Raw genomic sequence first — 27,885 nt, 5'->3', positions numbered from 1 at the left:
GTTCTGTTGCGATCTCCGCGGATTTTTTTCTGTATCTCGCGCGCGCTCTCTTGTATTGTGGGGCCAGAGCCCAACGGTGATTTCTACCCATGGAAGTCTCTGTGACTCCGCTAAGGGGCCCGTGCTATCAACCGGGGAAATGGGTCGTTTGCTGTCTGTGAACTTGGCTGGCAGGCAGACATACTGCAGCCGCACATTGGCCAAGGCAAAGGGTAGTAGGACTGCGCAAGGGAGTTGGTTGATGTTAGGGGGGAACTGACAGGGCATGGTGATTTCCTGTTTTATTTATCTCGACTTTCCTCTTTTGCTCTGCTTCCTTCCCCTCGGTATGACTATAGTCCCCCGACTTGGTATGAGAGGAGCGCTGAAACCCAAATCCACAAACCCACCTGTCGTCCTTTCCAGGCCGAGGGCAATACACACAGCTAAAACCCAGGCTAAGCTATCAGCCTGCTCCTCCCATGTGTCTTCGGGGCCTCTCACTGTGCCGTTCGTGATTCCTATCGAGGGCCTGCTCATGTTCTGGGAACCCCACGAGATTCCTCTTCGTGCCCCAGGTCACTTGGATGTTTTGTTTTGTGGTGATTACACACAGCGTCTTCCATCTGACTGAGCTCGATAATAACTTCCTGGGCCATGGTGGGAAAGCTGGAAAAGCTGCGGAACTTTAGGTATCTTATTAGGTGGGCAACAAAAAGGGCGCCCATTGACAGATCTCCTAGGTGTGCACCATTCAGCTTTGCTAAAACAGCTATCAGTTGGAAGAGCCCTCATACTCTCCTTAGGCCATGTACTGTACCTACCTTGTGACACACACTGTTGCACGCGAGGCTGTATCGCCCTGTCGGCCGCCAAGCAGGGTATATAGGCAGCTATATGTACGAGTTTGGAACTTGCACCTCGAACCGGAGGTGTCCAGAGCCATTTTGCACACAGGAGAGGAGCATGGCACACAAATTGGCCACATCTCCCTTGATTAAACAATACTATTACGGCTGTTCTCTTTTCGTCATAACCAATAGTGTAGTTAGTTATACACCCGAAGCCATTTCAAACATTGACCCTGTTCCTCGCTGATTTGCCAAGCTCCCCTTTACATGCAGAAAGGGAGGACATTCCTTGTCTGTGGTTACCTAGACCGAACAGCTATCAGCTATCAGCTATCGTCACTCAACGGCCACCCTTGCTGGCCTCACGGCTCTTCTGGACTTCCTGGCCTCAGATGAGGCGTGCCGTGCTTCTCTGTTGGCCCCCTGGTTGTTTATATCTGAATGATTCAGCGCGGATACTGCAACGCAGATTCCCCGCGGTATGTGCCCTGTGACTGATGATTGCGACTGACGGCTGCGACGACGGACCAGCAACATCCAGGGGATGGTCCCTGTATAATTTGTATGCACCAGATCGAGACTGGTAATTGTCTTTGGTGCTTGCCTGTGAACCAGGTACTCCAGCTCCATGATGCGGCTGTGGGAAAGCTCAATGGGCCCGGCTAGTGGCGAATGTATCGACGGGTGCACCAGGCCTTGTAACGCGCTCAATTTCGAGCGATCACCCGCCAACAGCCACGTATAACTTCCACTCCCCAGTAGGTCAACATAACCCCCGCCGGGGCGGACTCGGACCACGGCCTGGGGAGCGAGCCGGAGCTCCGAGCAACTTCCTGACCGACTTCACCAGCGCAGCTCCCTAGTCCTTCGGCCGGCTCGTCGCCCTCTGCAGCAGCGCCGCCGCCCTCTGTAAGCGCGACATACTCCGCGACAGCCCCGGCCGCGGTGCGTCCGAGTCGCTGGTCTCGGACGACGGGGCATAGAGATTGCTTCTGCGCCTGGCATGGCCCGGGAAGATATCCATGCTCCGCGCCTTGTGCGCCGGCGCCGAAGCCGGCGCGGGGACCGGCTGGCTCGGCGGCCGGACCAGGAAGCGCTTCTGCCCGTGGCCCGTCGTAGCCCATCGTGGCTGGCACTCTGGATCGGGGAGCCAGGCCATCTTCGCGCTGGCGCCCCCCGAGTCTCCCCGCTTGTGATGCTCGGACTTGCTCCGCCAAGTAGCCGGCCGCGGCGACCGCACGCGCATCAAGAGCTCGCTCACTCGCTTGCTGAAGCGCCGACCCCCGGCCAGGCCGTACTTCTCCCCCGCCAGGCTGGTCCCTGTGCTCGGGGGGGGCGAGGCTGGTCGGCTGCAGTTGCGGCAGAGTCCCGGCTCGAATGGCGTGGCTGGCTTGTTGTTCGACGGACTCCCCGCTCTCTGGAGCATGGCCCGCACGTTGCCTGCAAGGTCGCTGGTTTTCCCCTTCCGGCCTCGGCTGCTCTCGACAGTCTCAGAGCAGGCGCAGTAGGTTTCTTCGCCGTGCATGCTGACGGCTTGGCTCCATCCGCGAATCCAATCGGCCTTCTTGCCCTGGTTCCTTCGGGGGAGGAGCTGCTGTCGCGTAGCTAGCCAGTCAATTGGCGGTGGGCTGCTGTCTGGGCTGCAAGACGGCGCCTGCAGCGCGGGAGGCTGTTGCTGTTCCTCCGGAGTCGTCTGGCTTTCAGGTTTGTCTTGTTCGGAAGCACGGCTCAGCTCTTCCGCCCCCTCGGGTTTCGAAACGCCAGGGGGCAACGGTGATGTATCGGAGGCGTTCGTGGTATCCGAGAACGGAGCTGTCTGGGCCATGAACTCGGACAAGGCCATTGGCGCCGGCGGGCTCTGAGGCGTAGGAACGCTCGTGGGCGAGGCATTCCCGAATTGGTCCATGTCTTCTGTGTTTTTTTGGGCGAGATTCGAGAAGTCGACAGGCGCGGCGCAGGGGCGTGTGGTCTCCCGGATTGACTTCTCTTCGCTTCGGACAAGTCTTCAACTGCACTGGCAGCTCACCCAGAGACCCGAAGAGACGGTGAGACTGAACCGGTGGCTCTGAGTTCGGGCAATCTTTCCTGTCCCACAATGAAGAAATGAACTTTAGAATCTGCTTGGCACCAATAGTAGCCCACCCGGCGTAATGAATGGAGATAACGGGAGCCGGACTAGCGAACTCCTGCCTGTATCCTGATTCCTGTTTCACACTCCGAGAACACTGCGTTGTGTCACCGGAAAGCGGCAGCGTCAATGCGAACCATGCCCTCGAACCAGGAGGTACGGCCCGCGCAGTGAGAGAGAGAGCCACGCTCGGCAGGGAGTAGCATACAGAGTCGGCTGCCGTGCTCGTGTGCGCGTGCTCGTGCTCGTGCTCAATGTCGGACGTGTCTTCGCGGCTTTCCAGTGTGTGAAAAGTGCTTGACCACGCGAGCACGACGCCATGGATCTGGGGTCTGTTTTAGCGTTCCGCGGCTCTCGGCAGGGCACTGGCAACTGCAGCTTGGCGTTAAGCCCGGGTGACCGCTCTCGGCTTGTTCCGATCTGTTCCCGGACTAGCGTCGGCTCTGCTGCAGCAGGTTGACCGACTGTGCATATGTGGGGCGTGCGGTCAAGATGACCTCCAGTCCTGGAGTGCTGTGGCTTATGAACGATGGAACAAAGGAAAATAACGTTATACTACATGCTGTACGGTGCTGGGTTTGCTGTGGACTTGGGTATAATGACGTAATGGGCTGATGCATCCAGAAGTTTGTTTACAACAACCCGGAACCTCGGTATTCAGGGGTAATGTAGATTGTACGTACCAAGTCAGGATTCGCAACACGTCAATCGAATGGGACAATCATCACAAGTGCACATAGCAGCCGCCACGACCGAATCGACCACAGCACCGAGTTCCATGACCCATCCGCTCGGCGAACCGATTGATCTCCCGCTCCTTTGCCAGCTTATCCAGCCGCTTTAATACTGCCTTCTTTGCCCATGAACCACGAACTCCTACGCCGCTATGCAAATCGCTCTTTTAGAAACATGCTGTTCTAGCCATGAAACCTACCTAGTATTGTACCAAACCCCGTGCCTCTCCGCCAAACGCTTTTTGCGACAGCCATTTCAATCAACCAAACGGGAAACGTCATCCTCTTCCTAAGAGGATGGCTTCAGAGCCTCCCATCCGCCTAATTCCATCCCCTCATCGTCGCCCAACAGGTCAACCGGATGCTCCTGGTTCTGTGTTGGCCGCACAGCAACTGGATTGGCAGGCTTCGGCCCCGGTAGCTGTGCTCTTCGTCCCTCCGGCCCTGCTAGGCCCACAAGCGGTACCCCCCCGGAGGCTGCCATCCGCTTCTGAATGGGAATGCTCGTGCTGCTGTTAACCCGCCGAGGAGGCTGTGGCGGCGGGGTATCATCCCCTATACCACCTTGCTTAGCTAGCGATGCAGAGAGGCTGCGGTTCAAGCCGGAAAAAGAGCTGTTCACGCTCGATGTAGCACGACGAGGAAGGCCCGGTAACAGCATCTCTGAACCATGCAGTGTCGATGCCTCTGACGCGACGCTTGCAGACAGTTTAGTCTCCGGGGAGACAGTGGCCGCGAGATGTGCCGGTTTCTTGGCCACCGGGGGTGGGAACTTGTGTTTCGCCGCTTGTGCTTGAGATCCAGCTGGCTTCGATCCAATAGGAGGATTGGGAGTCGTGTTGTTGACCGGCTTTCGCTTCTGCTGAATCGAAACCGCCGAAGAACTGACCGCAGGACTAGGACCCATGCTAGTCTGTCTCCGTGGTGGCGGCGGAGGAGGCGCGCCGTCTGTCTGCGAGCTCTTCGTGACTTCGTTGATGTGTAGCCTTCCAACCTTGGTGGGGAGAGCGGAAGGGTCAAAGGGAGGAGGAAGCTTCCTAGGCGTCGAGCTCGATGCGGAAGACGAGAGCAATGTCGAGTGGTTTACATGTTCATATGGCGATGTCGACATACTGGAAAACGAGGAGAGTCGGGACTCAGATCTTGGAACACTGACCCAATCCGGCTCGTCGGTGGGGACATGGGGGTTAGTTGGCCGCTTAGGGTTTAGAATGGTCTGAGATGCCGGATTGTCAGGTTTGGGAGGGCTGATGGAGGATCGAGCCATTTTCCCGTTCTCCAGCCACCATTTCCGGCGATCGGAGCTGGCCGGCGGGAGCCCAGGTTCGATGGCGTCGTAGCCTATCAGATCCTCATCCTCGGATTCGTGGCCAGCCAGATTGGCCGTGTCTTCGCCAACATCCACCTTGCGCCGCTCGTAGATTTCTCGGCCGATCTTATCCCGGAGCCTCTCGTTCACGATGTTGACAGTACATTCGAAGACGGCGTAGACTGGCCTGTGATCCGAGAAGCGAAGAGGCGCCGAGTTGTAGGCCAGCTGGCGAAGGTTGGACCCCTTTCGAAGGATACGATCTGTCCAGGCGGGGATGCGAGCTTTCTCACTGGGTTCATTGTTAGCATGCCTCACTCAGAGGTTTGGGCAGGTAGCTCACGAGCTATCGTATTCGTCGGTGCCAACGTCATACTTGTATGTTGGCATAAAGCTGATCCGGGCCTCCGAATAGAACCGGAAGGCAAGCCCCGCCATCATCTGGAGGTTCAACTGGTCGTTTTCGAATAGTCGTTCCAGGTCTCGCCTCTTCACGAGCTCTTTGGCAGCCTCCAAACCGAGGCCGATCCGATAATTGAAGTCGCCGAACCAGATAACCGAGTCTAAATAAATGTGAGCGAGTTGCCGATTGCCGTGAGCATAGGGCATCTTACCATGGTCACCAATCCCCCTGTTTCTCTGGAATCGGAGGCCTTGGTCGATGGTGGCATAGTCTCTGTTTCTCTCTTCATAGTTGGCGAATCCGGCCGCTAGGTGAGCCGTCACAAAGCAGATAGGAGTATTTGCGTAGTCAAGCCGTATTGCAACCGCGCCCTTGTTGCCAGCCATGCCAGAGAGCCCTGTCTTCTTGACGCTGCCCTCCACATTCTTGATGTTATGAAGCACCGAAGCCTTCACGAAGATGCACAACGCGGCACCAACGAGTTGCCCGCTCCGCAGGAGTACATACTTCTCGTCCCCGTCTCTGCTGTAGTGCTGATCCAGCGTCCTCTTGATCGCCTGTTCCCACAGCTGTTTCCTTGTGGGGTCGCTGTTCATAATATGCTGCGGGTTGAGTTCGACTATCTCTTGGAACCCAATGGCGATGATTTCTGGTTGGATAGCACCTAACTCGGAAGGCCAAAGCCAGGCAGTTAGGTCTTCATTGATGCCGTCGGTCCTCCCATTGAGATTGAATGTCCCCACCAGGCTGATGAATGTTAGAGCATGTTCTTCTCGAACGTTTGAACCAGTACATACATGTGGATCTTTTCATTCGTGGAGAACTCGCTGCTGCGCCGTTGAAGCTCCCCGGCGACATAGTCGCTGATGGGGTCAAAGAGAATGACAGGTGCTTGGCCGACTAGCCTTCCGAGGAGGGTATCGATTGTGAGTTGGCGTGCTTTGTCAGCGAAGTTATTGTAGTATAACCTGGTAGCCGACTTCCGCACGTCGGCGATAGCTCCTGCCAGTGACATTTTGCCGGTGCGCGTGAAGGACGATTTGAGGGCGCCCGTGCCAGCATAAATCTTGGACAGAGAGTCGCCATTGTCAGCCCATAGGCTGGCATGCCTGGACCAGAAGTCAGATAAGGCATGTTCTCCTCTATGGCCAAGGAAAGATTCAAAGGCCATTTGCGAAATGATTGTCTGGATCAAGTTCGTTCTGTCTAGACAGTCAAGGCAGTTGGTTCTGAAAACACCCTCTTGCTGGAGAACCACGACATAGCGGCGCTGCTTGTGGCCATTGGCACCGCCATTTGACGGTCCCATATCGTCTGATTCCTGGGCGAGGTAGTACGCAAATCCATCCGCCGAATGTTCGATATATCGGCGGATCTCGTTGGCTGCCACATAACCCTGTGGCCCTTTTGTCTCTGCGTGGAAGTCATACTCGGTCGCCCTTAGTAACGCATGGTCCCTAGACTGCTTCCCCTCTGCAAGGCTGAGGGGGCAGTTTTGAATTCCTAGCCGATAAAGGTTCGTGAGCTCATACTCCCCAGGTTTTGTGGCGCTGAGCAGATTAACGACATGCACCGCGCCATATGCTTGTTCTAATTCGGAGAAGTGCTTGTCGAATGCTGGCTGCGTTCCCTCGGCCGAGCGCGTGATCGTAATCTTCTGTTGGTTCGGCAGAAGACCAGCAGCTTGCTCCCAGAAGACGGGCACCGAACCTCGTACTTGCGCGTAAGAGAAGACGACTCCTGACGGGCTCCAATACGTCGTCTCGGTCTCAACGAAGTTGGCCACGTTCCCGTCGTCGTCAATGCCGCGTGAGTTGAACCTTGTTCCAGCTCTCCTGCACGACAAGCGAGATATGACAGTCAAGTACGACGGCAGGCCAGTCTTGCCAGAACTCAGCGGTGCCGAGGTCTGTGGTATCGCCCAGCTCCTGCAGAACCCTCGGATGGCAGAGGTCAATATCCTCGATGCATCCAGCGCCTCTCGCTCCTGCTTCTGAAGTCGAGACCGGAACAAGACAAGCGGGCGGATCATGTACGAGTTCCACAAGAAAGATTCGTCAAAGTTATCTATATCGAATGTCGTAGCATCCGCTGACCTAGCCTGTGTCAGCGACCCCCTGTCATGGAGGATAATCCCGCGCCCTCATCTTACCTGTCCTGCATGCGGTTTGTTACATCGAAATCGGTGCTATAGTAAAACGTCCCGTTGCCAAGGAGCTTCTGTAATTCCTGGCAAGGGTGTTCGACCGGCACATCCCTCCGTCCAAGACCCTGTCCGTATGCTGACGTGGTGTCCGGGTCGAGATCGTAGGGATCGAGGGCAACGACGTCATCGTACTCGGCCGAGTTGAGACAGAAAAACTGTACCGCCTCTATCTTTTCTACCGTCTCGCCAGGCCGAAGGTTTGCGACGCGCGACGCCTGGGTGATAACACACAAAAACACGTCGTTCCCGATCGATATGAGCCCGAGTGTCCCGTAGATAGGCCGCGGCGTGAGCGGGCGGTAGTCGTCGAGTAGCCCGTCAGACGTCGGCGAAAACTCAACCATGCACTTGCATGCGGCATTGTCCGAGGAGGCTGAGCGCTGGCGCGCAGACGATACAGCGGCAAGTGAGCCATTGGCTATGACTTCGCCCGTTGTTGTGCTGTGCCGGAGGATGAGCGCGTGGGAGTTGGAGGTAATCGCAATGGCTCGGTGGGGGTATTCGCGAATAAGGATCTGGCTGGACTTCTCAGGATATGGTGGCTGTCCAGGCCACAATGTTGACGACGCATTGCTGTGGTTGTAATCCATGGCACAGTGCCAGGTTGATGCGGGGATAAGGGCAAACGGCGCAGGTTTGGAGTCGGGTAGCAATGTCAGATGCAGAGATCATTGCGGGTTTAGAAGTTTGACCACGGTGTTGCTGTACGAGGTTTGCGAATAATCCTTTTGTTGCTCGGTGACAGTCCGCAAAGAATGAAAGTCAACTTGTGAACTTAAACGTCAAATCCGGGTCAGAAATAGAGCCGAAACTGAAGGCTTACAAGGCGGGAGTCCGGCAGCCTGACGTGCCTGCCCGGCTCCGGGCTTTTCAGGTGCACCTTGGCTTCGCCCAGGAGCCGGGGGTTGGGACCTCTTGGTACGGATCCGTACACAGTACGTACCATATACAGGGCTGCTCCTGCCGCGACTCCAGTGACTGCAGTCCAATTTGAAACCCGCGCAATTTCTCCAGATTTCCCGGGCCATACGCCAGTGACGGCGTTGGACAAAGCAAGGCTGAGAAACTGGAAGGTGCCTTATTAGGTTCAAATCAACATAGCCCGCCGGCTTCAGATAAAGTGTATATACGATTTCAACCACGATCACCAAAGAAAGCTAGAGTTTCAAATCGTCAAGTGCATCCGCACGAATGACTGCCAGTAGTATATGTGATATAACAACCTAGGGTAAGGTAGTCCAGCACACAGAAGAGATTCTCTGCCAAACTGATCCCAGATTCGGAGAACCAAGCGAAAGACCATGCTTAGAGGTGCGTAGCAAAGAGCTCACGCTCGAAAACGCATCATAGTTGTATTTGGGTACCAAAAGCATGACTTGTAATTATCTTGAGTTAGATAATATGTGAGAGACGTATGCAAGAGAGGAGTAAAGAGACTTTGAGGAATAAGAGCAAGAAAAAAGAAGAGATAGGAAAATCTGCGGAAATATCATAATCTGCTCGCTACTGGCTTCAGATTCATCATTATGGTGAGATCATGCTCTCCGTATACGGAGAAATCATCCTCTTCCTATCATGTTGTTGATTCAATCATCATCAGCCTTGTGGAAAAAAGAGGAAAAGTGAAAAACTGCTAGGGCCCGAGAAAGTTGGCTAAATGCATGGGTCTGCTTATGTAATAGCTACTTAGGTACCACTCCGGAGTCCAGACGATTCCTGGCCGAGCCGCCAACTTCGACGCGCTCAAGTGGGTCGTCACCCGCGCAACCGCTTTTTTACGGTTCTTGTCTCTAACGTCCAACTTTCGCAGGCCCGGGCCATACATACATTCCTCCCATCCTGCCCAGTGCCGAGCAATACCGCCATCTCTGGATCGCTGAGCTACTCGCTGTATCTTACGCTGGGCACCATTACGTTAATTGTCTGAAAGGAATCGGCTTTGTGAACAAGGACCTGTGCAGAACACGTTCGCAGCCTTGTCAGCCCTGCACTTGCAATCATGAGCGACTACGCAAGCTTTGGGGGCGCGGATGAAGAGAGCGCTGAGATTAAGCGCCTCAACGCTGAAGTCGTAAGTCTTTGAAGCCAATATGATGCTATTTCGCCTCGATACGCTCGCCGAAAGGCGTCTCGAAAGTTCCCAACACTGATATCGCGTCGCTGCACAGGAAGCGGACCCCGACAACTTCGAGAATTGGGAGAAACTGATTCGAGCCTGTGAGGGACTTGAGGGCGGTCTGAACCGAAACTCGAGTCCCCAAGCTTTGGCGACCCTTCGCGACTCTTATGATCGCTTCCTCCTCAAGTTCCCGCTGCTGTTCGGCTACTGGAAGAAGTATGCCGATCTGGAGTTCAATATCTCAGGACCCGAGTCGGCTGAAATGGTAAGCATGCTTATTCTCAGTTCAGTTTGTTGGGCCCAGGCTGATGCGGCTTGCAGATCTATGAGAGGGGTTGCGCCAGCATAACCAACTCGGTAGACCTCTGGACTGAATACTGCTCCTTCAAAATGGAAACCACTCACACTCCCCACCTTGTGAGAGAGTAAGTATAGACGGACCGTTTCATTCCCTGCCCCATAACTTCCTGAACCGCAGAGAAGCTGCGAGGCTGGCCTCGGCCGCCTGACGAGAACCGAGAGAATCGCTGAGAAGATACAACCATTACCGGACATGGTGAGAGAAACCAAAGGCAGCCGCCACCCTCTGCTGGGATCGCTCTCTCACAATATCTAACCAGGCTCTGCTGTGCTCAGCAGATCACAGCGCTTGCGTGCTGTGGCTTTCTACACGTTTCCCATTGGCACATACCCCGGAGATGTAGTCCGGCCTCGTTGGATGGATCGCGTCGCTTACACACCGCCCCCTCTTGTATTTGCACACCCTTCCCAACCCACCCTCTTCCCCTCTTACTACCTTGGCCCGTTGCTGACACTGTTTGTAGGCTGTTCGAGCGTGCTGCTTCGCACATCGGCCTTGACTTCCTCTCCCATCCTTTTTGGGACAAGTATCTGGAATATGAGACACGACAGGAGGCTCAGGACAACATCTTTACCATTCTCAAGCGGGTCATCCACATCCCTATGCATCAGTATGCTCGCTATTTTGAGCGTTTCCGGCAGCTGTGCCACACCCGGCCCCTCGAAGAACTCGTCTCGCCTGATGTCTTGGCCCGGTACCGCGCCGAGGTAGAGGCCGAGGCTGTTCAATTCGGCATAGCGAAGCCCGAGCTCGAGATCGAGCGGGACATCCGCACCAAGATCGACGCTTCGTTCTACACCATTTTCCAGCGCACCCAAACCGAGACCAACAAGCGGTGGACGTACGAGGCTGAGATCAAGCGGCCGTACTTTCACGTCACGGAACTCGAGCATCACCAGCTGGTCAACTGGCGGAAGTACCTCGACTTTGAGGAGGCGGAGGGCAACTACCAGCGCATTGTCTGCCTCTACGAAAGGTGCCTAGTCACCTGTGCTCTGTACGATGAGTTCTGGTTCCGGTATGCTCGGTGGATGGAGGCACAAGACAACAAGGACGAAGAGGTCCGGAATATCTACATGCGGGCGGCCACGCTCTTCGTTCCCATCAGCAGGCCGGGTATCCGGCTTCAGTTTGCCTACTTTGAGGAGATGTGCGGCCGGATCGACGTTGCGCGGGATGTCCATGCCGCTATTCTCATGAAGCTGCCGGATTGCGTGGAGGCGATCGTCTCGTGGGCCAATCTACAGCGACGCCAGAGCGGCCTCGACGCAGCGATTGAGGTATACAAGGCGCAGATCGACTCTCCCGCGGTAGACATCTTCACAAAGGCCGTTTTGGTAACAGAGTGGGCGTTTCTGCTCTGGAAGGTCAAGGGCTCGGCTGACGAGGCCCGTGCGGCTTACGAAAAGAACGCCACTTGGTACGCGGATAGCCGCCACTTTTGGCAGAAGTGGCTCGAGTTTGAGCTCGAGCAGCCGACCAACGCTGAGCTGGAGGCCCAGCATGCGGAGCGTGTCAAGGCTGTCTTTGCGGAGATGCGGGCTAAGAGTCGTCTTTCGCCGGCCGTTAAGCAGGAGCTGGGTCAGGTGTACATGAACTATTTGCAGCAGCGTGGCGGCAAGGAGGCTATGAAGGAATTCCTGCTCATCGACCGAGAGCTTTTTGGGTACGTCATCGCAGTGACTTGTAACCCGCCGTTACACGATGCTAACTGGAAACACAGCCCTCAGTCGGTCTCCCCAATCACGAAAGCGAAGCTGTCGAAGGAGAGCGCCGGTCTTCCTGAACTGGATGAGGCGACGCGTGTCAAGGCGGAGAGGCGGTTCTATAACTACTACGAACTGCATATGGATCCAGACCCGAATGCCCAGGGACCAGCTAGTTTTGACTAGAGGTCGTTACCCCGCGAACGAAGCATGACTTCGTCATGGTCGGTAGGACTGTTATACGGTGTTATTCAGACGCAAGGGTTTCGGACTGGTTAGGGACGCGTGACCGAACGGTGATTGGCGACAGTTGGGCTCAGATATACTCGAGGGTGGGACTACATGAGGTCCTGAATATATTGACCCAGGGATCAGACGCATGTAATTAATTCTTTTAGTGAATTGTTCGAGGCATACCTCTGGGACCTTCCGAAGATTGAGCTTGACGTATGGTGTGGTTCCCGGCCCTCTACTCCTATTGTCTACCTATACGTAGATCCGTCTAGCCAGAAACAAATGCTCGACGCTAAACATCACGTCGGTACTAGCCGGGTTTACAGCTTGGAGAATATAATGATCTGTTTTATTCCTTTTCTTCTTATACTCCTTTGGTTGTCCCTTTCCTTTTTTTCCATATCTTTCTTCTGCGTTTTCGTTACTTTATTCTTCCTCTTCACATATTGTTTTTCTTCGTTTTCCTTGTCTTCTTCTTGTTCCCTTTCATTCCCTTCCCCTTTCCTCCTCTCTTTACTTTGCTTTACTGTACTCGTTATAAGTATCTGGGCGATAGACTCACTGTATGGGCTCTTTCCACCTTGGGTCGATAAGTATTATGGAGTCCCGGAGGAGAGAGCGGATTGGAGCCGCAAGCGGGCCGGACCCGTCGAGTTCCGCGTCACGCCATGCTGACACATCATTAACGCGTCCCATATCCGGAGCACATGGCCGCTTGTTGGCGTCCATACACGTGTACCCGTTGCAGTACACATGTATGAAGGTACGCATGGAGTTAACCGGAATTGTGATTTCTATAGCATTTTGGGAGATGTCTCTCGACCCTACGGAGAGCCCTTGATCTTGAAAACAGCGAACCGTTGCTGAAATGACTCGTAACCGTCTCTCGGAGTCTGCTTATGTGTTCCACAGCCTTGAACATGAGTCAGCCTGTCAGTCACCGTTGCACTCTCCAGGGACTGCCAGGAGACAGGAGGCAAGGCTGAGGCTCAAAAACAACGTCCAGCTCCACGATCGGACCCCCAACTGTTGCTCGGCATTGCCTCGGAGAAGTGCTCGGTTCCGCTCACGGGCTCGGCACTCGCCGCCGAGCTCCACCGTTTTGTTCCGCTCCCACGGAGAACTGATGAATGAAGTGTCGAGATAAGATCCCCTTTGGGGGAAAACATTAACGAGACCCCTTGCGGGTCTCATGCTGTAAGGAGACCCACAGAGACGGTTCTCTCCACAACCGAGAAAGAATTGGCCACTCATAGTTTGCCTATATTTTTTTCGATCCGATTCCACACTCGCCATTGGCAGCCGAAGTCCATCCCGACCACTTGCTCTTCGTTTGATTACACATACTCACCCATTGCTACACCTTTTTAAAGGTGACTGGTTGTTGTATTCTTTCTTTTTCCTCTCCGCCAGACGTTCCTTTTTGATACCCATTCTCTCAAGGTGAGCAATCCGCAGTCGACTTTTCCTCTGCAACACAGCTCCTTCCCTTATCAGCAGCCGGATATCACGCCATATCCGCTGACTCCCCCCGCGCCATTCCGGACCACTCGAAGCACCTGATTCTGACAGCGTTCGGGACAACACAGATGGCGACCGCAACTCGTACCTTCACTCGCGCTCTGCGCACTTCGGCCCGGCCCGCTTTCACTGCCGCGCCTCGTGTCGCTTTCCACCAGAGCGGCCGCCGCTTCTACTCGTCAGAGCCCGCCGCGAAGCAGGGGTCGTCGGCCTGGCTTTGGCTCGCCAGTGCTGCCGCCGTCGGTGGCGGTGCTGGCTGGTTCTACCTGAACAACCAGGGCTCTGCCACGCCCAATGTCTTCGCTCCAAAGTTTGAGGATTACCAGGCCGTGTACAACGAGATCGCGAACCGCTTGGACGAGAACAGCGACTATGACGACGGCAGCTACGGCCCCGTGCTGCTCCGCCTGGCCTGGCACGCCAGCGGCACCTATGACAAGGAGACCGGTACTGGCGGCAGCAACGGTGCCACCATGCGCTTCGCTCCCGAGAGCGACCACGGCGCCAATGCTGGTCTGAAGGCCGCGCGGGATTTCCTGGAGCCCGTGAAGCGTGAGTTTTGCCAACAAATACTTCCTCCAAAGTTTGAGGTCGGGTACTGGGAGACGCTAACAATCGGAACAGAGAAGTTCCCCTGGATCACTTACTCTGACCTCTGGATCCTTGGCGGCGTCTGCGCCATCCAGGAGATGCTTGGTCCTCAGATCCCGTACCGCCCCGGCCGTCAGGACAAGGACGTTGCCGCCTGCACACCCGATGGCCGCCTTCCCGATGCTGCCCAGGCCCAGGACCACTTGCGGGCCATCTTCTACCGCATGGGCTTCAACGACCAGGAGATTGTTGCTCTGGCTGGCGCCCACGCCCTCGGCCGCTGCCACACTGACCGCTCCGGTTACTCGGGCCCCTGGACCTTCTCTCCCACCGTCCTGACCAACGACTACTACAAGCTCCTGCTCGACGAGAAGTGGCAGTGGAAGAAGTGGAACGGCCCTAAGCAGGTAAGCTCAGTCTTCCCCTTTTGCAGGTGACTTGGAGGCGGTTGCTGACAAGCAAAACAACAGTACGAGGACAAGAAGACAAAGTCCCTCATGATGCTCCCGGCCGACATGGCGCTCATTCAGGACAAGAAGTTCAAGGAGTGGGTGCAGAAGTATGCTGCCGATAACGATCTTTTCTTCCGGGACTTCGCGAACGTCATTGTCAAGCTCTTCGAGCTGGGCGTGCCTTTCCAGCCTGAGAACAAGGAGCGGTGGGTCTTCAAGCCCGTCAACGCTTAAGTCAGGGGAACGAGGCGATGTGTATTTCCTGGACGTATTGAGGTGGATACCCAAGAGGCGCTGAAGTCTTGATGAAGAGCTCATAAGGAGGAATAGAGGAGAATAATCATATGGCGACCGAGAGGTGAGACTGGCATTCGCTCACGGCGGCGCATCTCGAGACGGATTGTCTTGCCCCTGTTAAGGGCGGGCTTCCGCGGTTAATCTTGGCCGCTGTCTCAATAGGGCTTCTTCAGCGGCTCAACACGCTTAGCATCTCAGCTGTAAGATAGTTGGGGTGAATAGAAGGGTTGCTGGAACAAGAGCAAGAAGAACATCTTGAGCCCCAGATAATTGAGAGGATGTTTGCAAGGAGGTAGACGACGTCGAGGATGTTTAAGTGCGGGGAAAGGGACCATGCCGCGGCACTTGACGCCCCTTGCTCTAGGATGTTACCCGTAAACGCTACCCAGGTGCCACGGGGTAATGCGATCGTCACCGGCCCTTGGGTATCATTGGCAATCTGATTCGTCATCGTGCAGCCGTTCGACGTCCTTCGGCAGGGCAGTCTGCTGTGTACATTTGATCTCCCCGCACTTCCATCTATAACTCGTCATCAAACCGTGGTGAAGACCACCTTACTTACATGTAGATGTCCTGCCAGGGTTCATATGCACGGCCGCTAGATAGGCACATACAGAATAGTCGAGGTCATCACAACCGTCGAACTGAAGCTCCTTGTCTTCCCTATGGAACCAAAATTCGAAGCAAGAGGGCTGTACAGATCGCGGGTTAGGGTTCAATGACACTCCCCCAGACCTCAATTTCTTATCGTTGTTCCCATTCCAGTTTATCAAGTAGCCCACTTCCTACCACCTACTGTCATATCATCCTCACCAGCACGATGGCTGCGGCACGAGCACCAGTGCTGCGGCATCTCCTGAGCTGCCAAACGCGCACACTGCGGGCCTCAAACCAGCGGCGCTGGGCCCAAGTGCACGATGTCCGCTTCCTGGCGACGACACAGCAGCCGCGCAACGTGCTCGAAAAGTACCGCGAGAAGCTCGACCGCAAGGCCCGCGAGGAGGGCCACGCAGATATCGACTCGCTCAAGGCCGCCTACGCCGACAAGATCCGGGCTGTGCGCAAGGAGGCCGACAAAGTCACCCTTCCTTCGGCTCCCCAACAACAACAACCACCATCATCATCTTCATCATCCTCCTTCTCAAGCTCCTCTACACCCACCACCAAATCCCAACCAACAACAACAATACCAAAGCAATCTTCTCCCTCCTCACCAACAGGCATCAAACCCCTCTCCGAAATCCTCGACCTACCCAAAGCGCGGACCCTCCCCATCAAGGAACTAACCGCCATCTGGCGGCTGCACCACGCGTCGCGCGGCAACTCGCTCTGCGCCGTGGTCCCCGCGGACACCTTCGCGGCGATGGAGAGCGCGGCGCGCAACAACCCGCAGTTCGTCCTGCCGGTGCCGCACCCGGAGCAGGGCGCCGAGATGCACTTCCTGCAGTGGACGTGGGACGCGGCGACGCGGAGCGCGACCGTCCTGTTCACCCAGCTGGCCGAGTACAAAGCGCGGGGCGAGTTTGCGGCGCCGCACACCACCGTGACGCACTACAAGGATCTCGCGGGGGAGAAGGGCGTGGTGTTGATGCAAGGCCTGGTGGTGGAGGATCGCGGGGTGAAGGTGGAGGATGCGAGGTGGTTGGTCATGTGTCTGCAGAGGTTCTATGGCGGGTGGGATGGTGTGGGGGATAACAAGGCGAGGGAGAGGGCGGAGGAGAGGAGGAGGTTGCTGGAGTGGTTTGGCAGGGGGGATGGCAGGTTCAGTGTCGAGCGGTTGATGGAAGAGGCTGAGAGGATGGGGTAATAGAACTGGAGAAGAAGAGGAAAAAGAATGTAAGATATGCAATAGTTGGGGCTGTATGTAAGTGCATACTGCACGAAGGGTAAGGACGTACATATATGTGGCGTTAGACGGGATGGCTAAAGATGTACTAGATATTACAGTAGATATCGGGGCGTTAACAGTCCGCACTCAGCCTCTGCGCAAACAGATTCAACGATCAGAGGCGTTTACAACTTTACCCCTGAAGCCCGCTGCTCCTTCTTGGCTTGCTCTCGCATCACCCTCCTGAGGACCTTGCCGCTGGGCGACTTGGGGACCTGATCAACGAAGCGTATGCCGCCGCGCAACCTCTTATGTGGCGCCACCTGTGCTCCCACCCATTCTGCGAGCTCGTGCACCTTGGCCGCGCTCGCCTCCACGCCTTCCCGGAGGACGACATATGCCCGCGGCACTTCGGTTGCATTGGCGTGGTCCTCGACGCCAATCACGCAGGCATCTGCGACTTCCTCGTGCCCTAGTAAGACTCCTTCTAGCTCGGCCGGCGGAACAGGGTAGCCATCTAGATCTGTCAGCAAGTGATATGTCACTTAGCGTCGGAGCAGAAGAGCGAGGGACATACTGTACTTGATCAGCTCCTTGAGACGGTCGACGCAGTAGAAGTTACCGTGCTTGTCTCGCCGAAACACATCGCCCGTTTTGAAGAATCCGTCCGACGAGAAGGCCTCCTTGGTGCGCTCTGGGTTCTTGAAGTAGCCGGGGAAGACATTGGGCCCCTTCAGCCACAGCTCACCGGCCTGGCACACAGAATTTGTCATTAGCAAGAGAGAAAGCCTAGAGGGGGGAGATAAGTATGGAAATTGCATGACCCTTACCTCTCCCTCCGCGACCTCCTTTCCATCATCCCCCACAATCTTCGCCTCCATATTTGGCATCAACTTCCCAACAGACCCCATGAACTTCGCCCACTCATCCACCACCTGGCAACACACCACCGCGCTCGTCTCGGACAGGCCAAACCCCTGCTTCACCGGCACGCGCAGCCGGTTCCACACCGCCTCGGTGAGTTCCCTCGTCAGGGGCGCCGCGCCCGAGTGCATCACCTTCAGCGAACTCAGATCATACCGTCCCACCGCCGGGTGCTTGCTGAACGCGAGCACGACGGGCGGCGGCACATACGTAAAGGTGATCCGGTACGTCTCGATCGCCCGCAGCGCCTTCTCCATGTCGAACCGCTCCAGCACCACCAGCTGCCACCCTTCGTACACCGACATCAGCACGCCGCAGGTGAGGCCGTAGATGTGGAAGAAGGGCAGGATCCCGAGCTGCTTGTCGCCCTTCCCGTCGGGCCCGCCGCGGCTGCGCCACTGGCTGCCCTCCACGTAGCTCGCCTGCAGCACGTTGGCCACCATGTTGTAGTGGGTCAGCCCGACGCCCTTGGGCAGGCCCGTGGTGCCCGAGCTGTAGACGAGGAAGGCGAGGTCGGAGCGCGGCTGCCACCGGATGGGGGGCTTGGCATAGTCCTCTTTGCCTGGTACTGTGCAGCCGCTGGCGTTGCGGATGATGCTGGAGAAGTGGCGGGTGCGGCCCGACGGATCGCGCTGCGGGCCCAACAGGACGACGCGCTCGGCGGCGAGGCCGGCCTTTTCCGCGGCAGAGAGCGCGGTTGCCAGGTAGGCTGGCTGCGTGACCAGGGCCTTGGCGCCCGAGTCGCGCAGCTGGAACGCCAGCTCGTCGACCGTGTACAGCGGGTTGGCAGGCGAGACGATCCCGCCTGCCCAGAGGGCACCGAGGGTGAGGATGGGAGTCTGACGGTATGGGACGTTAGCGGCGGAACGGAACATGGCCTTTGGCCAAATGCGAAGAGTGTCATGGTTCAAGTTTCAACGCACATCGATGGAGTTGGGCGTGTAGAAAGCCAGCACATCCCCCTCCTTCCATCCCCAGAGTGCCTTCAATCCCTTGCCAAACTCAATGGATGCGCTGCGGATGTCGGCCCAACTGTACGAGCGGCCTGTCTCGCCGCATGTCAAGATCTCCTTGGTCACAGGAAAATCTCGATTCTTGTGCCCAAGGAGGAACGACCAGAGATCAACATCGTCGGGGATGCTGAGAGGCGGGAATGTGGATGGGTAATGCATTGTGAGCAATCTGAGTGACGATAACACGCAAATGCTATATTTCCTCTCATCTGTGATGGCTGAGTTGACAAGATGTCGCAGGATCAAATTATATGCCTTATGCCAGGATTGTCAGCCCTTTTGGACGATAACTCTAGCGAGCGTGCCATGAAGTTGTGCCGAGCATTTTGTCTGCCAGTTGCATGCCGGCGTCGGTTCTGCACTGCTGGCTGGCATCGGCTCTCTTGCCGATCGTCCTCGGCGGTAAGCCACACCTCAGCAACGGGCAGTCGTCTAGCATCGGCCCCATCCTCGGCTCGGCACTCCGGACGCCGCACCCGGAGTGCGGGGAGGATCAGGTGATGCTGCAGCCGGCGGTTCATGAAGGCGCTATACCTTCTTCAGATAAGCGCTGAAGCTTGTTTTAAAGTTCCCGGGGCCTGTCAAATGGGCGGTATGCCGTATCGCTGAACCTGGAGTCGTAGAGCATGGCTCCCATCCTCTAAAGTTTAACATTATCCAAACTTTAACTCCTACCTACTACCTTAGGTATCTTCCCTCGTCCCCATGGGTTCCTCAGGCACATTGTAGGCAGATTTCCTCCTTGGTATTGTACCTGGTACCTTATGCACATCGTCTCCGGGTATGAGGGTGAACCATGGCCGCAATATGCCCAGCATGCCTGCTTCTAGCCGTTGAGACAATTGAGCAGCTACTAAATACGAGCGACCACATTTGAAGCCTTGGTAGTAATGGATCGATGCATAGTACACTAACGTTATGTATTGTACGTACATTGCATCGCTTCAAAAATGTCAATGAGTTTCACCGCATCCAAAGGGTCGAGCTCGGATAAGACGCACCAGGGGCGTCGGGCAGGGGTCTGAGGCACATTGGATCAAGGCCACTACCCGCTGCAACATCTTTCAAAACGGCGCTTGGGAATACTTTCCTATTTCCGGGTTCAGGAACCCGGTGGTTGGCACTTTACTACACGTGTAAACCCCTACCTGAGATCCTCAACAGATCGCCTGATCCCCATTGGATTTGCTGGTTCCGCGTACGGACAGTTCGGTTGATGGCGAGGGCCCGGGGCAGTGTTTCGGTCTAGGTACCCCGTCTCGCCCGTCTGCACTTCGGTTGAGCAGACACGCGATAGATCAGACGAAGCTTGCTTGATGATCCCGACGGCGATGTAACCTCGTGGCCGTTGAGCAATGATCAGCGTTGCTGGACAAGCAGAACCCGAATGATGTAAGGAGCTAACTATGTAACTATGTCAGGTAGATATATAAAAGCCATCTCATCACCTCCCAAGAGCTGCCTTGTGCTTGTCTCCTCACCAACCCGTCTTTCCACTTGTATATTCGACTTTTCTCAACAGCAGGGCTGTCTTCCGTTCTATTTCTCTTCGGCCTTTGATACACCCTCTACACTCATTCCGTTCAGTTCGTTCACTTCTTCGTCCCGCCTGCCAACCGTCAAGATGTATTTCAAAGGAGCCTTCATCTTCTCCCTCTTCGCCTCGGCCCTTGCCGCCCCGATCACCAGTGGTGACCAGAAGGTCAAGCGTGGAATTCTCTCAGTCCAGGACTACTCGCAGTTCCAAATCTCTGATGGCGTGGCCGGCAACGCCCTGGCCGAGGTCCAGGCCAAGTTTCCTGTACGGAAATAACATCTCTCAGATATTGCTGTCTCACTACTCACCTCTTGACAGATCGACGAGTCGGACCTAGCCTCGGTTGACGACGAAGACCTGGCCATTATCAAGGCAGCGCGCGAGACCGCGGAGGCGGCCGAGACTGATGCGGGCGGGTTCAACGAGGCCATCGAGGCTGCTGGAGGGAAGAAGACGACCAAAGGAAAGGCGCTACAGGTCGGCAAGATCAAGAACAAGGTGCTCAAGCTGCAGCTGCAGGTGCTAGCGCTGAAGATCGATGCCGCCAAGGGTAAAGACACCGCCGAAAAACTCGCCGCGGAGCAGAAGAAGCTGGACAAGAACGTCGCGACAGACAAGGCATCGGCCGGGCAGACGAGTCAGAGTGTGAACTTCCAAGGGACTTCGCAGCCGTAGAGAAAGTTGGTGCAGGCACCGGTAACTTGCGGGAAACCCTCAAGAGGGGGTTTTCTGTTAATACATAATTCGGGTTGGTCGAAATAGCGGACTGCCGCAGCAGCACAGTCTGATGTGGGTAAGTGACATGTCTTGTCGCCCTCCCCTCGCCCATCTCGAGGTCATCGTGCAGTGGATGAACGAAATAGCACGTCGCTGCCAAGGCCCAAGTGACATGCCGTATCTTCACCTAGAATTACCCACTCCGCCGCCCGAGCCCAGGAGCATGGCCGCCGAGAAGGCGACGTAGGAAAAAGCTTGTATCTCCTAGCGCTTGCGCCTTCTCGCTTGGGTGTTTGGAGCCGCACCTGGTCGAGGCGACCTCGTCGCCTGCTACTCTCCAGTCTCCATAGGCTAATGACGCGCAAGCCCTAGAAGGCTTGCGTGTCTGCTGTGCATATTAGCATTGCGAACACCCGGTGGATGTTATATAAGATTGGGAAGGAAAAACTAGGGTAGGCAAGTGAAGTTACACGGCCAGTGACGGCGAACGCCGACGCCATCAAAATCTTAGGCTCGTCGACCATGCCTGCGAGCTTGCGGAACCCCTTGCGCACGGATGGATCGAGACGCTCCAGAAGTTAGAACGTGTGAACGCACAGGGGCGCTTTGCCGCGCCAAGCCCCGGGGATTGCGCAAGCCAGCAGGGATGCAGAATACCTTAGCGTTTCTTGACTCGAGAGCATCGATGATGATGATCCGGCTGAGAAGTGGCATCTCCCGGCAACTTTCCATTCTGTTTCGTCAGAGATTCTCGGACAACAAATTCTGTGCTCAGCGGCGTTTTAAGATGGAAGGAAGGGCCGAGTGCTCTAAGTCGCCCTACTAATCTTGCCCGGTTTGTCGAGATTCAACCCCAACCCTGAGCTCCGGACAGGTTCCCAACTCGACGACGAGCAGCACTTCAACTTGGCAACCTGCCCCCTCGCTGGGCAACTGGTCACTGGGAAGGCTCAGCGATGGCGAGTCCCATCGAATATCTCATCCACCCTAACCATCCGCCGCCGTCAGCGCCGCCTTCGAAGCCGGCTATTGAGATCGGTCAGAAGATCACGGCGCCGGTCCGCTCGGCAGCTCTGTACCCCGGTCTCTCGGTGCCATTCAACGGATCCGAAGGCCGGGCCCCGGCTCCGCCTCCTCTTGCACGATCCAACTCCGGTTCGGAGCACGGGGCTGCCCCAACGGCAACCGGAAACCATTCCAAGACGCAATCTCTGTACCAGTGTGCCGACTGCCTGCGTAGGTAGTAATTCATCTCATCAATAGGGTTAGGGAAGCTGCTGACCGCATGCACTAGGCCGTTACTCTCGCCCTGAACATCTCCAGGTACTGCGCTCTCATATACGGGACATGAACAGCTCAAGTCTCTGGCATGCATCCTTTTTTGCTGACGGAAGACAGAGACATATTGCCGCACACACCCTTGGAAAGCGCTTCACTTGTGATGCGGGTCTCCTCTCATCGGCCAACCCAGACTTGTCAGGCTAACACGAGTTGCAGATCTGCTCCAAAGGTTTCGCTCGAGCCGATCTTCTGAAACGCCACCGCGCCAACCACCAGGACGACAATGGCCCAAAGCGCAGGCGCTTCAATATCGCGCCCTCCGCCAGCCGCGTGGCACATGCTTGCCAGGCCTGTGCGAAAGCCAGGGTGAAATGCGAAGAGATCAAACCGCAAGTTCCCCGGGACTGAGCTGCGACTGCGTCGGGCCCTTGATCTCCTGCTGACCGCTTGCCTGTCCAGATGTACACGCTGCAAGAACCGCGGGCTGGCCTGCGAGGTCTCTTCGTCAGAAGACGCAGCCGCGTGCCTTGTCCATCTCTCTGCGAATATCAATAACCACATGGGCAACCATGAGTCCACCCCTGACTCCTGCTACGCCTCCTCGCTCACCGTTGGACAGCCGCAGTACCATGCCTCGGTAGGCTCAGCACCGTCCTCGTTTCACCAGTCCGCTAGTCCCGAAGAAAGCAAGGAAGGCATTGTCACTCCGGCCAACCTTCCTTATCCGGACGACGGCCAGCTCGCGACCCCGGATACTTCGAATCAGAGTATTCCGGATTATTTTCAGTCATATGCGCCAAGCGGGGAGGGCTACGCTAGTGAAGAGCATGTGAGACCCCCCTTTCCCGACTTCCTGGGGAACGTCCTATACAACCAACCACTAGACAACCCGCCCAGTGCGCAAGGGACGACTATGCAGCAGCCGATGCTAGACTTCTACGATGACGCGAATCTGGACTTCAAGGAGTTCGATTTCGGCCTCTTGGACCACTGGACCTTCGATGCAACCCGGACCGCGGAAGACCAGACAGCCGGCACAGAAGACTCCACCGGCATAACAGCGATGCGGTCGACATTGGCCAAGATCTGGACTGACTCCCCGTGGAGGTGGTCGCCGCAGAAAACCGATAGCTGCTTTTCCGAGCAGTCTCACTTGCCTCTGCCCTCTCCTTCCAGGGCTGCGCACGATGCCCGTCCCCCCGACCACATAAATGCAATAAATCGGGTAACCCAGGACAGGCTACAAGGCTCTTGCCGGGACAAAATCCTCGCCATTGTCTTGGGCACCTGCCGCGAAAGCCGCATGGCAAGCCGGGTGGCGTCTTCGTTCCCCTCGGTCGAGACAATGGACTCCTGGATTAACATCTTCCTAGCCGCCCACCTATGCCAGGTCTCTTCGTGGGCCCACTACGGTTCGTTCTCACTGAACAGCCAGTGTCCGGAGTGGCTCGCTATGGCCGCGGCTGCTGGTGCCGTCTTAACCCCAGCTCCTCCATTCCGCCGATTCGGTTATGCCTTGCAGGAGGCGATCCGTGAGTGTTCCACGGCCGGCGGCAAGGTCTGAGAGCGTCAAGCTGACAATCCTTTGGCAACAGGCGTTGCAATACCCGAGAAGGTGAGCCGCCTCCCCTCGTGCCGGACCATGTCGGACGGCAGCTAAGAGTATAGCAGTTCGATGAGAACAACAAAAATATTACCGAACTCGACAAAGTCCAGGCATTGGTGCTAGTGCAGGACGTTGGGCTCTGGAGTGGCAACCGGCGGAAAATGGAAATTGCCGAGTGTCGTAAGACCGTCCACGGCAGTTGTTAATTGATCCTGTTCCGAGCTGACACATTGCCAGACCTGTCGATACCTATAGCGGTGAGAAGCAAGCGCCCGAGGGTCTCGTTTTCTGGTCGGTGCTGATATCCCGTAGATGATGCGTTATAGGGGCAAATTCGGGGCGTCAGCCTACCCGGACATCACCGTGTATCCGTCAGACGAGGGCAGAGTTTTAGAGGAAAAGTGGAAGAGGTGGTATCAACTTGAGTCTTGGAAGAGGTGCGGCCTCCAGACTCCGACCAGTCTGACATTGGCTGACATGAGTGCAACTCGAACAGACTCGTCTTCCACGCATATCTGCGGGACGCCCAAGTCTCAATGATACAATGCAACAATCCTTCCATGTCCTACGCAGAGCTCACCCTCCCGCTTCCCTGCTCCAAAGAGCTGTGGTTCGCTCGAAGTGCTGAAGAGTTCAAAATCCGTTACCTCGAATCCGGCACGCACGGCGGCGGCAAACGGCTCCCGACCCTCGGCGACCTCTTCCGCAACATCAATGCCCTCTCAGAAAACCACCACCGCCTTGACGTCCAGTTCGGCGTCTCCATCTACCTCCACGGCTTCTGGTCTCAGATCTGGGAGTACCGCCAGCTCTCTTCCGTCTATTCCCCCTCCTCGTTCACGACTCCCACCGCGGACAACAATACAACACCGACAGCAATGGCCATCCTCCTCGACCACCGCCGCACCGACTTGCAGAGCCAGCTCAAATCCTTCCAAGCCGTAGCCCAAGGCTGGCACGAGATGTTGTCAGCCCGCGAAAGCATGCTGCTGCACCTGCTGTTGCTCAACCTGCACGTCTCCATTGTCGACCTGCAGCTCTTCTTGGGGAAGGAGGGCGAAGACCAGGCTCGCCGCGTCTATCCAGCCCTGCAGCGCTGGGCCGCGACCCCAGAGGCGCGCCAGGCGCTGTGGCATGCCGCACAGGTGTTCCGACAGGGTCGAATGTTCCCGCGCGGGCATCTGAAGGATTTTTGGAGCGTCGCGGTCTCTCATGCCAGTCTGTGCGTGTGGACTTATGGGGTGGTTGTCAGGGCGTCGAGACGGAACAACGGCGTTCACCAGGGGCAGCAGATATACTCCCAGCAGGAGCAGCAAGTTGTGTGCTTGGATGGGGAGGAATCAGAGGAGTCGAGTGCGGTGATACAAGGGTGGATCCTGTATGGGCAGGGACGGCCGGCCATTCGAGGCGTGCTTCTCGAGCATGGTGATCATGGTGATCATCACCAACAAGCGGACGGAAGAGTGGTGGAGTGCTTGCTCGAAGACCCCGCCGGATGCATGGCAGTTGCGCAGGAGATTCTGCGGGCGAACTTTGTGGGCGTGTGGGAGAGCCTGCCGCCACTGAGTGAGAATGTCATACTGGTGCTGAAGCAGTTGGAGAAGGCAGCGTGGGCGGTGGGGTTAGGCTGAGGTTTTGGCGTCGGGGGTCGGAGATGGGTGATGTTTTGGACTCTTCCAGGTTGCGATTGTGGCGATACATTGGGTGTCCACAACTAAAGGTATACCCAGGGTTACTTTGGGGCATGACCATAGAAGGCTTCGCATTTTCTTGATTTACAGGACGTAAACAATGCGGATGTCTACTCGTCCCGGTTCCGACCCCGTCGAGACAGAGATACTCGTAATGCTGTCGGTACGCCTTTTCCATCCGCGGCTTCTATTCTCTGCTAACCACGCGCTGTCAAGTTCATGGCAGTGAACCCCATCCCTGAGCCATCCCACTCTTCGTCTAGGAAAAGACCGTCACTAGTACAAATTATATTACGTATAGCCCTCTTCAGATCGAACTTTTCCTTCATCCCGGACCCAATCCCCTCGGCTGGAAAGCCCCGTCATGGTTCCGGCTCGCGACCCGCCGCTCAGTTCAGTCCTGAAAACAAAAAGTAGACGCACAACAAACCCCAGACTCGAATTCCCAAACCCCGTTCCGGTCCAAACTTCAAAGTTCCTCACTTCCCGCCACAATCCCCAACCCTCCTCCGCAGGAACCACTCCACCGGGACCCTCGCCCTGCCACCACCACCACCCCCCACTTCGCCCCCTTCTCGCACCCTCTTCAGCCCTTCCTCCAGCAGCTGCTGCAATTCCCGGGCTGCTGCTGATGTGTCAACATCGACTACCCTCAACGGACGTTGTGCTGGCGGCGGCGGCGGCGGCAGCAGCAGCACGGGGCAGGCGACGGGGCAGGTGCAGCGGCAGGAGCAAGCGCGGGAGCGGTCTATTCTCCTATTATTATTATTGCTGCTGTTACTGCTGTTGCTTCTAGCAACAGGTTGAATAGGAGTGGTAGTAGTAGTAGTAGTAGTGGGAGGAGGAGGAGGTGGTGGTGGTAGACGGGAGGGGGAAGCAGCACGGCATCCCGCCGCCAGCAACGCCTGCCTCAGCGTGACAACGTCGTCGTGGGAGCGGTAGATCTCGCAGACGCGGTTGTGTGCATAGCTGAGGGTGATTATATATCGCGTGTGCCTAGGAGGTTTGTTTCGGCTGCTGGTGGTGGTGGTGGTATCGGTGATGCTTCTGTGTCGGTGATGGTGGTGGTGATAGTAGTCTTCGTACTCGACTCGCACGTGCGTTGCTAGGGGCAGATGGAGGATGCCATTGTATATGTCGTGGTTCTTCCGCGTGTGAACCTGCGGTCTGCTGGTGGCCTGTCGCGTTGAGAGGGATCTGATTATCATGGCCTGCTGTCGAGACAAGAGACCGTGACGAGGGAGGAGGTATGAGGTTGAAATATAGGGGTTCAACAGTGTCGACGGACTAGAGTACGGGGATAGGTAGCCGTGGCGGATAGTCAGGTGGATTCGAGGCCCGGCGGTCAACTTCCCTTGACTGACCTGCTGAACTGGACACGCGAAAGAATGGGTTCAACCATATGATGAAAAGCCGTCAAAGATAGGAATGGCAGAAGAATGTGGCTGGCAACAAGGTGCCAACGGAGACCATGTATACTCATATCGGCACGCGGCTTGACTGACCCCGAGGGAAACAAGGCTGCCATGGAAAGACAAGGCCTCGACATTGTGGCGGCTCCGCCGCCATGTTCCGGCGAGGCCGCTCAGACTGTCATCGTCATCCACCGTATGACAGGCAGACATTAAGATTACATACGACTGGGCTTCGGCCGCGAACGGATTGCATTTAATTAATCCGGTTGAAGCTGCCAGACTGTTGACCCCACCTGAAACGACATCCCTTGGGAGATGATAGACATTAAGCGTTTCCCGTCTTGCTTGCGCCAAGATGCTGCATCTGCCGTTCCGGCAGTCTGGTTTGAGTGATGGATACGTAGTGTCTTGCTCTCCCAGATGACGAGGACTGCCATGAGACCAGAACCGAGATTTCGCCGTACGGACTTATAGTCTTATACCTGGCCAGGAGAACAGTCGACTTCAGCGCAGATATCGATGTACGAGGCCGCTGCCCTCTACGGTAATCCGGAGAGTTTCCCAGCAATGTATATCCTACACTAATGTCACGACTGTTCCGCCAAGGGGTGCGTTATGTTCGTTGTTGTCGCTGTCGTTGTCCGACGCCGGGGCCTCGGCTTGAAGTTCAGCAAAGCCAAGATCTCTTAGCCAGAATAAGCCTAGCGGCCTCTCCGTCATCCGAACCCCTGCCTTGCCCTGAAAGCGGTGGGCCATTGATCATCCTGAAACAGAACGGTTTGCGGGGCTTCGATCCGCAATGCGTGCTGGCCCCACCAGAGGAATGCATGAAGCGAGTCAACAAGCTTCTCGCCTGCATTGCGACAGCCGCGTTTGTTAGTCCATTGTACATATGTAAGACTTCGTTCGCATCAGCATTTCTTTCATCCATTGCAGTGCGCCGTGCACCAAAGTTCAGACGGGCTTTATGTCGACCGGCGGA

At 56.2% G+C, this 27,885-nt stretch overlaps 11 protein-coding genes across 11 annotated transcripts; 7 read left to right on the top strand and 4 right to left on the bottom strand.

Moving 5' to 3' along the window:
* Window positions 1–1,575: 1,575 nt before the first annotated feature.
* B0T15DRAFT_25023 (uncharacterized protein) lies at window positions 1,576–2,910 on the bottom strand. The gene has a single exon (XM_062863162.1). It carries the CDS (start codon window positions 2,734–2,736, stop codon window positions 1,690–1,692), a length of 1,047 nt encoding a protein of 348 aa, XP_062725896.1. The 5' UTR covers window positions 2,737–2,910; the 3' UTR covers window positions 1,576–1,689.
* An 869-nt stretch (window positions 2,911–3,779) lies between these two features.
* B0T15DRAFT_24985 (phosphatidylinositol-3-/phosphoinositide 5-phosphatase) lies at window positions 3,780–8,301 on the bottom strand. Its single transcript, XM_062863158.1, has 5 exons — window positions 7,557–8,301; window positions 6,202–7,500; window positions 5,616–6,151; window positions 5,345–5,564; window positions 3,780–5,293 (listed from the first exon to the last, which is right to left on the bottom strand). The coding sequence occupies exons 1-5, from the start codon at window positions 8,198–8,200 to the stop codon at window positions 3,982–3,984; spliced, it is 4,011 nt and encodes a 1,336-aa protein (XP_062725895.1). The 5' UTR covers window positions 8,201–8,301; the 3' UTR covers window positions 3,780–3,981.
* A 1,308-nt stretch (window positions 8,302–9,609) lies between these two features.
* B0T15DRAFT_389451 (uncharacterized protein) lies at window positions 9,610–11,982 on the top strand (the record flags this gene model as incomplete). The annotated part of the gene is made up of 5 exons (XM_062864490.1): window positions 9,610–9,681; window positions 9,779–9,994; window positions 10,051–10,154; window positions 10,554–11,756; window positions 11,814–11,982. The coding sequence occupies 5 exons, from the start codon at window positions 9,610–9,612 to the stop codon at window positions 11,980–11,982; spliced, it is 1,764 nt and encodes a 587-aa protein (XP_062725894.1).
* Window positions 11,983–12,147: 165 nt separating this feature from the next.
* On the top strand, window positions 12,148–12,764 carry B0T15DRAFT_24912 (uncharacterized protein). The gene has a single exon (XM_062863147.1). The coding sequence runs from the start codon at window positions 12,313–12,315 to the stop codon at window positions 12,703–12,705; it is 393 nt and encodes a 130-aa protein (XP_062725893.1). The 5' UTR covers window positions 12,148–12,312; the 3' UTR covers window positions 12,706–12,764.
* A 561-nt stretch (window positions 12,765–13,325) lies between these two features.
* Window positions 13,326–14,944, top strand: B0T15DRAFT_24852 (heme peroxidase). The gene is made up of 4 exons (XM_062863140.1): window positions 13,326–13,473; window positions 13,620–14,103; window positions 14,176–14,549; window positions 14,613–14,944. The coding sequence occupies exons 2-4, from the start codon at window positions 13,620–13,622 to the stop codon at window positions 14,826–14,828; spliced, it is 1,074 nt and encodes a 357-aa protein (XP_062725892.1). The 5' UTR covers window positions 13,326–13,473; the 3' UTR covers window positions 14,829–14,944.
* A 767-nt stretch (window positions 14,945–15,711) lies between these two features.
* B0T15DRAFT_488805 (ATP11 protein-domain-containing protein) lies at window positions 15,712–16,698 on the top strand (the record flags this gene model as incomplete). The annotated part of the gene is made up of 1 exon (XM_062866541.1): window positions 15,712–16,698. The coding sequence occupies one exon, from the start codon at window positions 15,712–15,714 to the stop codon at window positions 16,696–16,698; it is 987 nt and encodes a 328-aa protein (XP_062725891.1).
* On the bottom strand, window positions 16,583–19,173 carry B0T15DRAFT_517435 (uncharacterized protein). Its single transcript, XM_062868312.1, has 4 exons — window positions 18,567–19,173; window positions 17,550–18,482; window positions 17,297–17,471; window positions 16,583–17,236 (listed from the first exon to the last, which is right to left on the bottom strand). The coding sequence occupies exons 1-4, from the start codon at window positions 18,813–18,815 to the stop codon at window positions 16,905–16,907; spliced, it is 1,689 nt and encodes a 562-aa protein (XP_062725890.1). The 5' UTR covers window positions 18,816–19,173; the 3' UTR covers window positions 16,583–16,904.
* Window positions 18,907–19,274, top strand: B0T15DRAFT_24680 (uncharacterized protein). The gene has a single exon (XM_062863130.1). It carries the CDS (start codon window positions 18,998–19,000, stop codon window positions 19,208–19,210), a length of 213 nt encoding a protein of 70 aa, XP_062725889.1. The 5' UTR covers window positions 18,907–18,997; the 3' UTR covers window positions 19,211–19,274.
* Window positions 19,275–20,280: 1,006 nt separating this feature from the next.
* Window positions 20,281–20,868, top strand: B0T15DRAFT_506814 (uncharacterized protein; the record flags this gene model as incomplete). The annotated part of the gene is made up of 2 exons (XM_062867608.1): window positions 20,281–20,457; window positions 20,512–20,868. 2 exons carry the CDS (start codon window positions 20,281–20,283, stop codon window positions 20,866–20,868), a joined length of 534 nt encoding a protein of 177 aa, XP_062725888.1.
* An 886-nt stretch (window positions 20,869–21,754) lies between these two features.
* B0T15DRAFT_24611 (uncharacterized protein) lies at window positions 21,755–25,508 on the top strand. Its single transcript, XM_062863125.1, has 10 exons — window positions 21,755–22,146; window positions 22,205–22,233; window positions 22,309–22,353; window positions 22,408–22,580; window positions 22,651–23,723; window positions 23,787–23,806; window positions 23,863–23,977; window positions 24,035–24,054; window positions 24,110–24,234; window positions 24,294–25,508. Exons 1-10 carry the CDS (start codon window positions 21,867–21,869, stop codon window positions 25,426–25,428), a joined length of 3,015 nt encoding a protein of 1,004 aa, XP_062725887.1. The 5' UTR covers window positions 21,755–21,866; the 3' UTR covers window positions 25,429–25,508.
* Window positions 25,509–25,967: 459 nt separating this feature from the next.
* Window positions 25,968–27,092, bottom strand: B0T15DRAFT_498275 (uncharacterized protein; the record flags this gene model as incomplete). The annotated part of the gene is made up of 1 exon (XM_062867308.1): window positions 25,968–27,092. Exon 1 carries the CDS (start codon window positions 26,694–26,696, stop codon window positions 25,968–25,970), a length of 729 nt encoding a protein of 242 aa, XP_062725886.1. The 5' UTR covers window positions 26,697–27,092.
* Between the last annotated feature and the right edge of the window lie 793 nt (window positions 27,093–27,885).

Source organism: Chaetomium strumarium (assembly GCF_033439665.1).
Source record: "Chaetomium strumarium strain CBS 333.67 chromosome Unknown B0T15scaffold_1, whole genome shotgun sequence".
Taxonomy (NCBI): Eukaryota; Fungi; Ascomycota; class Sordariomycetes; order Sordariales; family Chaetomiaceae; genus Chaetomium; species Chaetomium strumarium.
The sequence above is the reverse complement of the archived record's forward strand: the minus strand, read 5'-3'. Positions and strand labels throughout refer to the sequence as shown.

Excerpts from the sequence above, each read along its gene's own strand:
- B0T15DRAFT_25023 (XM_062863162.1), bottom strand. The coding sequence starts at position 2,736 with ATGGACCAATTCGGGAATGCCTCGCCCACGAGCGTTCCTACGCCTCAG.
- B0T15DRAFT_24912 (XM_062863147.1), top strand. The coding sequence starts at position 12,313 with ATGCTCGACGCTAAACATCACGTCGGTACTAGCCGGGTTTACAGCTTG.
- B0T15DRAFT_517435 (XM_062868312.1), bottom strand. The coding sequence starts at position 18,815 with ATGCATTACCCATCCACATTCCCGCCTCTCAGCATCCCCGACGATGTT. Across the intron at positions 17,472-17,549 it reads AGGAGGTCGCGGAGGGAGAG|GCCGGTGAGCTGTGGCTGAA; the intron begins GTAAGGGTCATG and ends TCTGTGTGCCAG. Across the intron at positions 17,237-17,296 it reads CAAGGAGCTGATCAAGTACA|ATGGCTACCCTGTTCCGCCG; the intron begins GTATGTCCCTCG and ends TGACAGATCTAG.
- B0T15DRAFT_24852 (XM_062863140.1), top strand. The coding sequence starts at position 13,620 with ATGGCGACCGCAACTCGTACCTTCACTCGCGCTCTGCGCACTTCGGCC. Across the intron at positions 14,104-14,175 it reads TTTCCTGGAGCCCGTGAAGC|AGAAGTTCCCCTGGATCACT; the intron begins GTGAGTTTTGCC and ends CAATCGGAACAG. Across the intron at positions 14,550-14,612 it reads AGTGGAACGGCCCTAAGCAG|TACGAGGACAAGAAGACAAA; the intron begins GTAAGCTCAGTC and ends GCAAAACAACAG.
- B0T15DRAFT_24611 (XM_062863125.1), top strand. The coding sequence starts at position 21,867 with ATGGCGAGTCCCATCGAATATCTCATCCACCCTAACCATCCGCCGCCG. Across the intron at positions 24,055-24,109 it reads ACCTGTCGATACCTATAGCG|ATGATGCGTTATAGGGGCAA; the intron begins GTGAGAAGCAAG and ends GATATCCCGTAG. Across the intron at positions 24,235-24,293 it reads CAACTTGAGTCTTGGAAGAG|ACTCGTCTTCCACGCATATC; the intron begins GTGCGGCCTCCA and ends CAACTCGAACAG.
- B0T15DRAFT_24985 (XM_062863158.1), bottom strand. The coding sequence starts at position 8,200 with ATGGATTACAACCACAGCAATGCGTCGTCAACATTGTGGCCTGGACAG. Across the intron at positions 7,501-7,556 it reads ACAAACCGCATGCAGGACAG|GTCAGCGGATGCTACGACAT; the intron begins GTAAGATGAGGG and ends GACACAGGCTAG. Across the intron at positions 5,565-5,615 it reads CAGGGGGATTGGTGACCATG|ACTCGGTTATCTGGTTCGGC; the intron begins GTAAGATGCCCT and ends ACATTTATTTAG.
- B0T15DRAFT_24680 (XM_062863130.1), top strand. The coding sequence starts at position 18,998 with ATGCCGGCGTCGGTTCTGCACTGCTGGCTGGCATCGGCTCTCTTGCCG.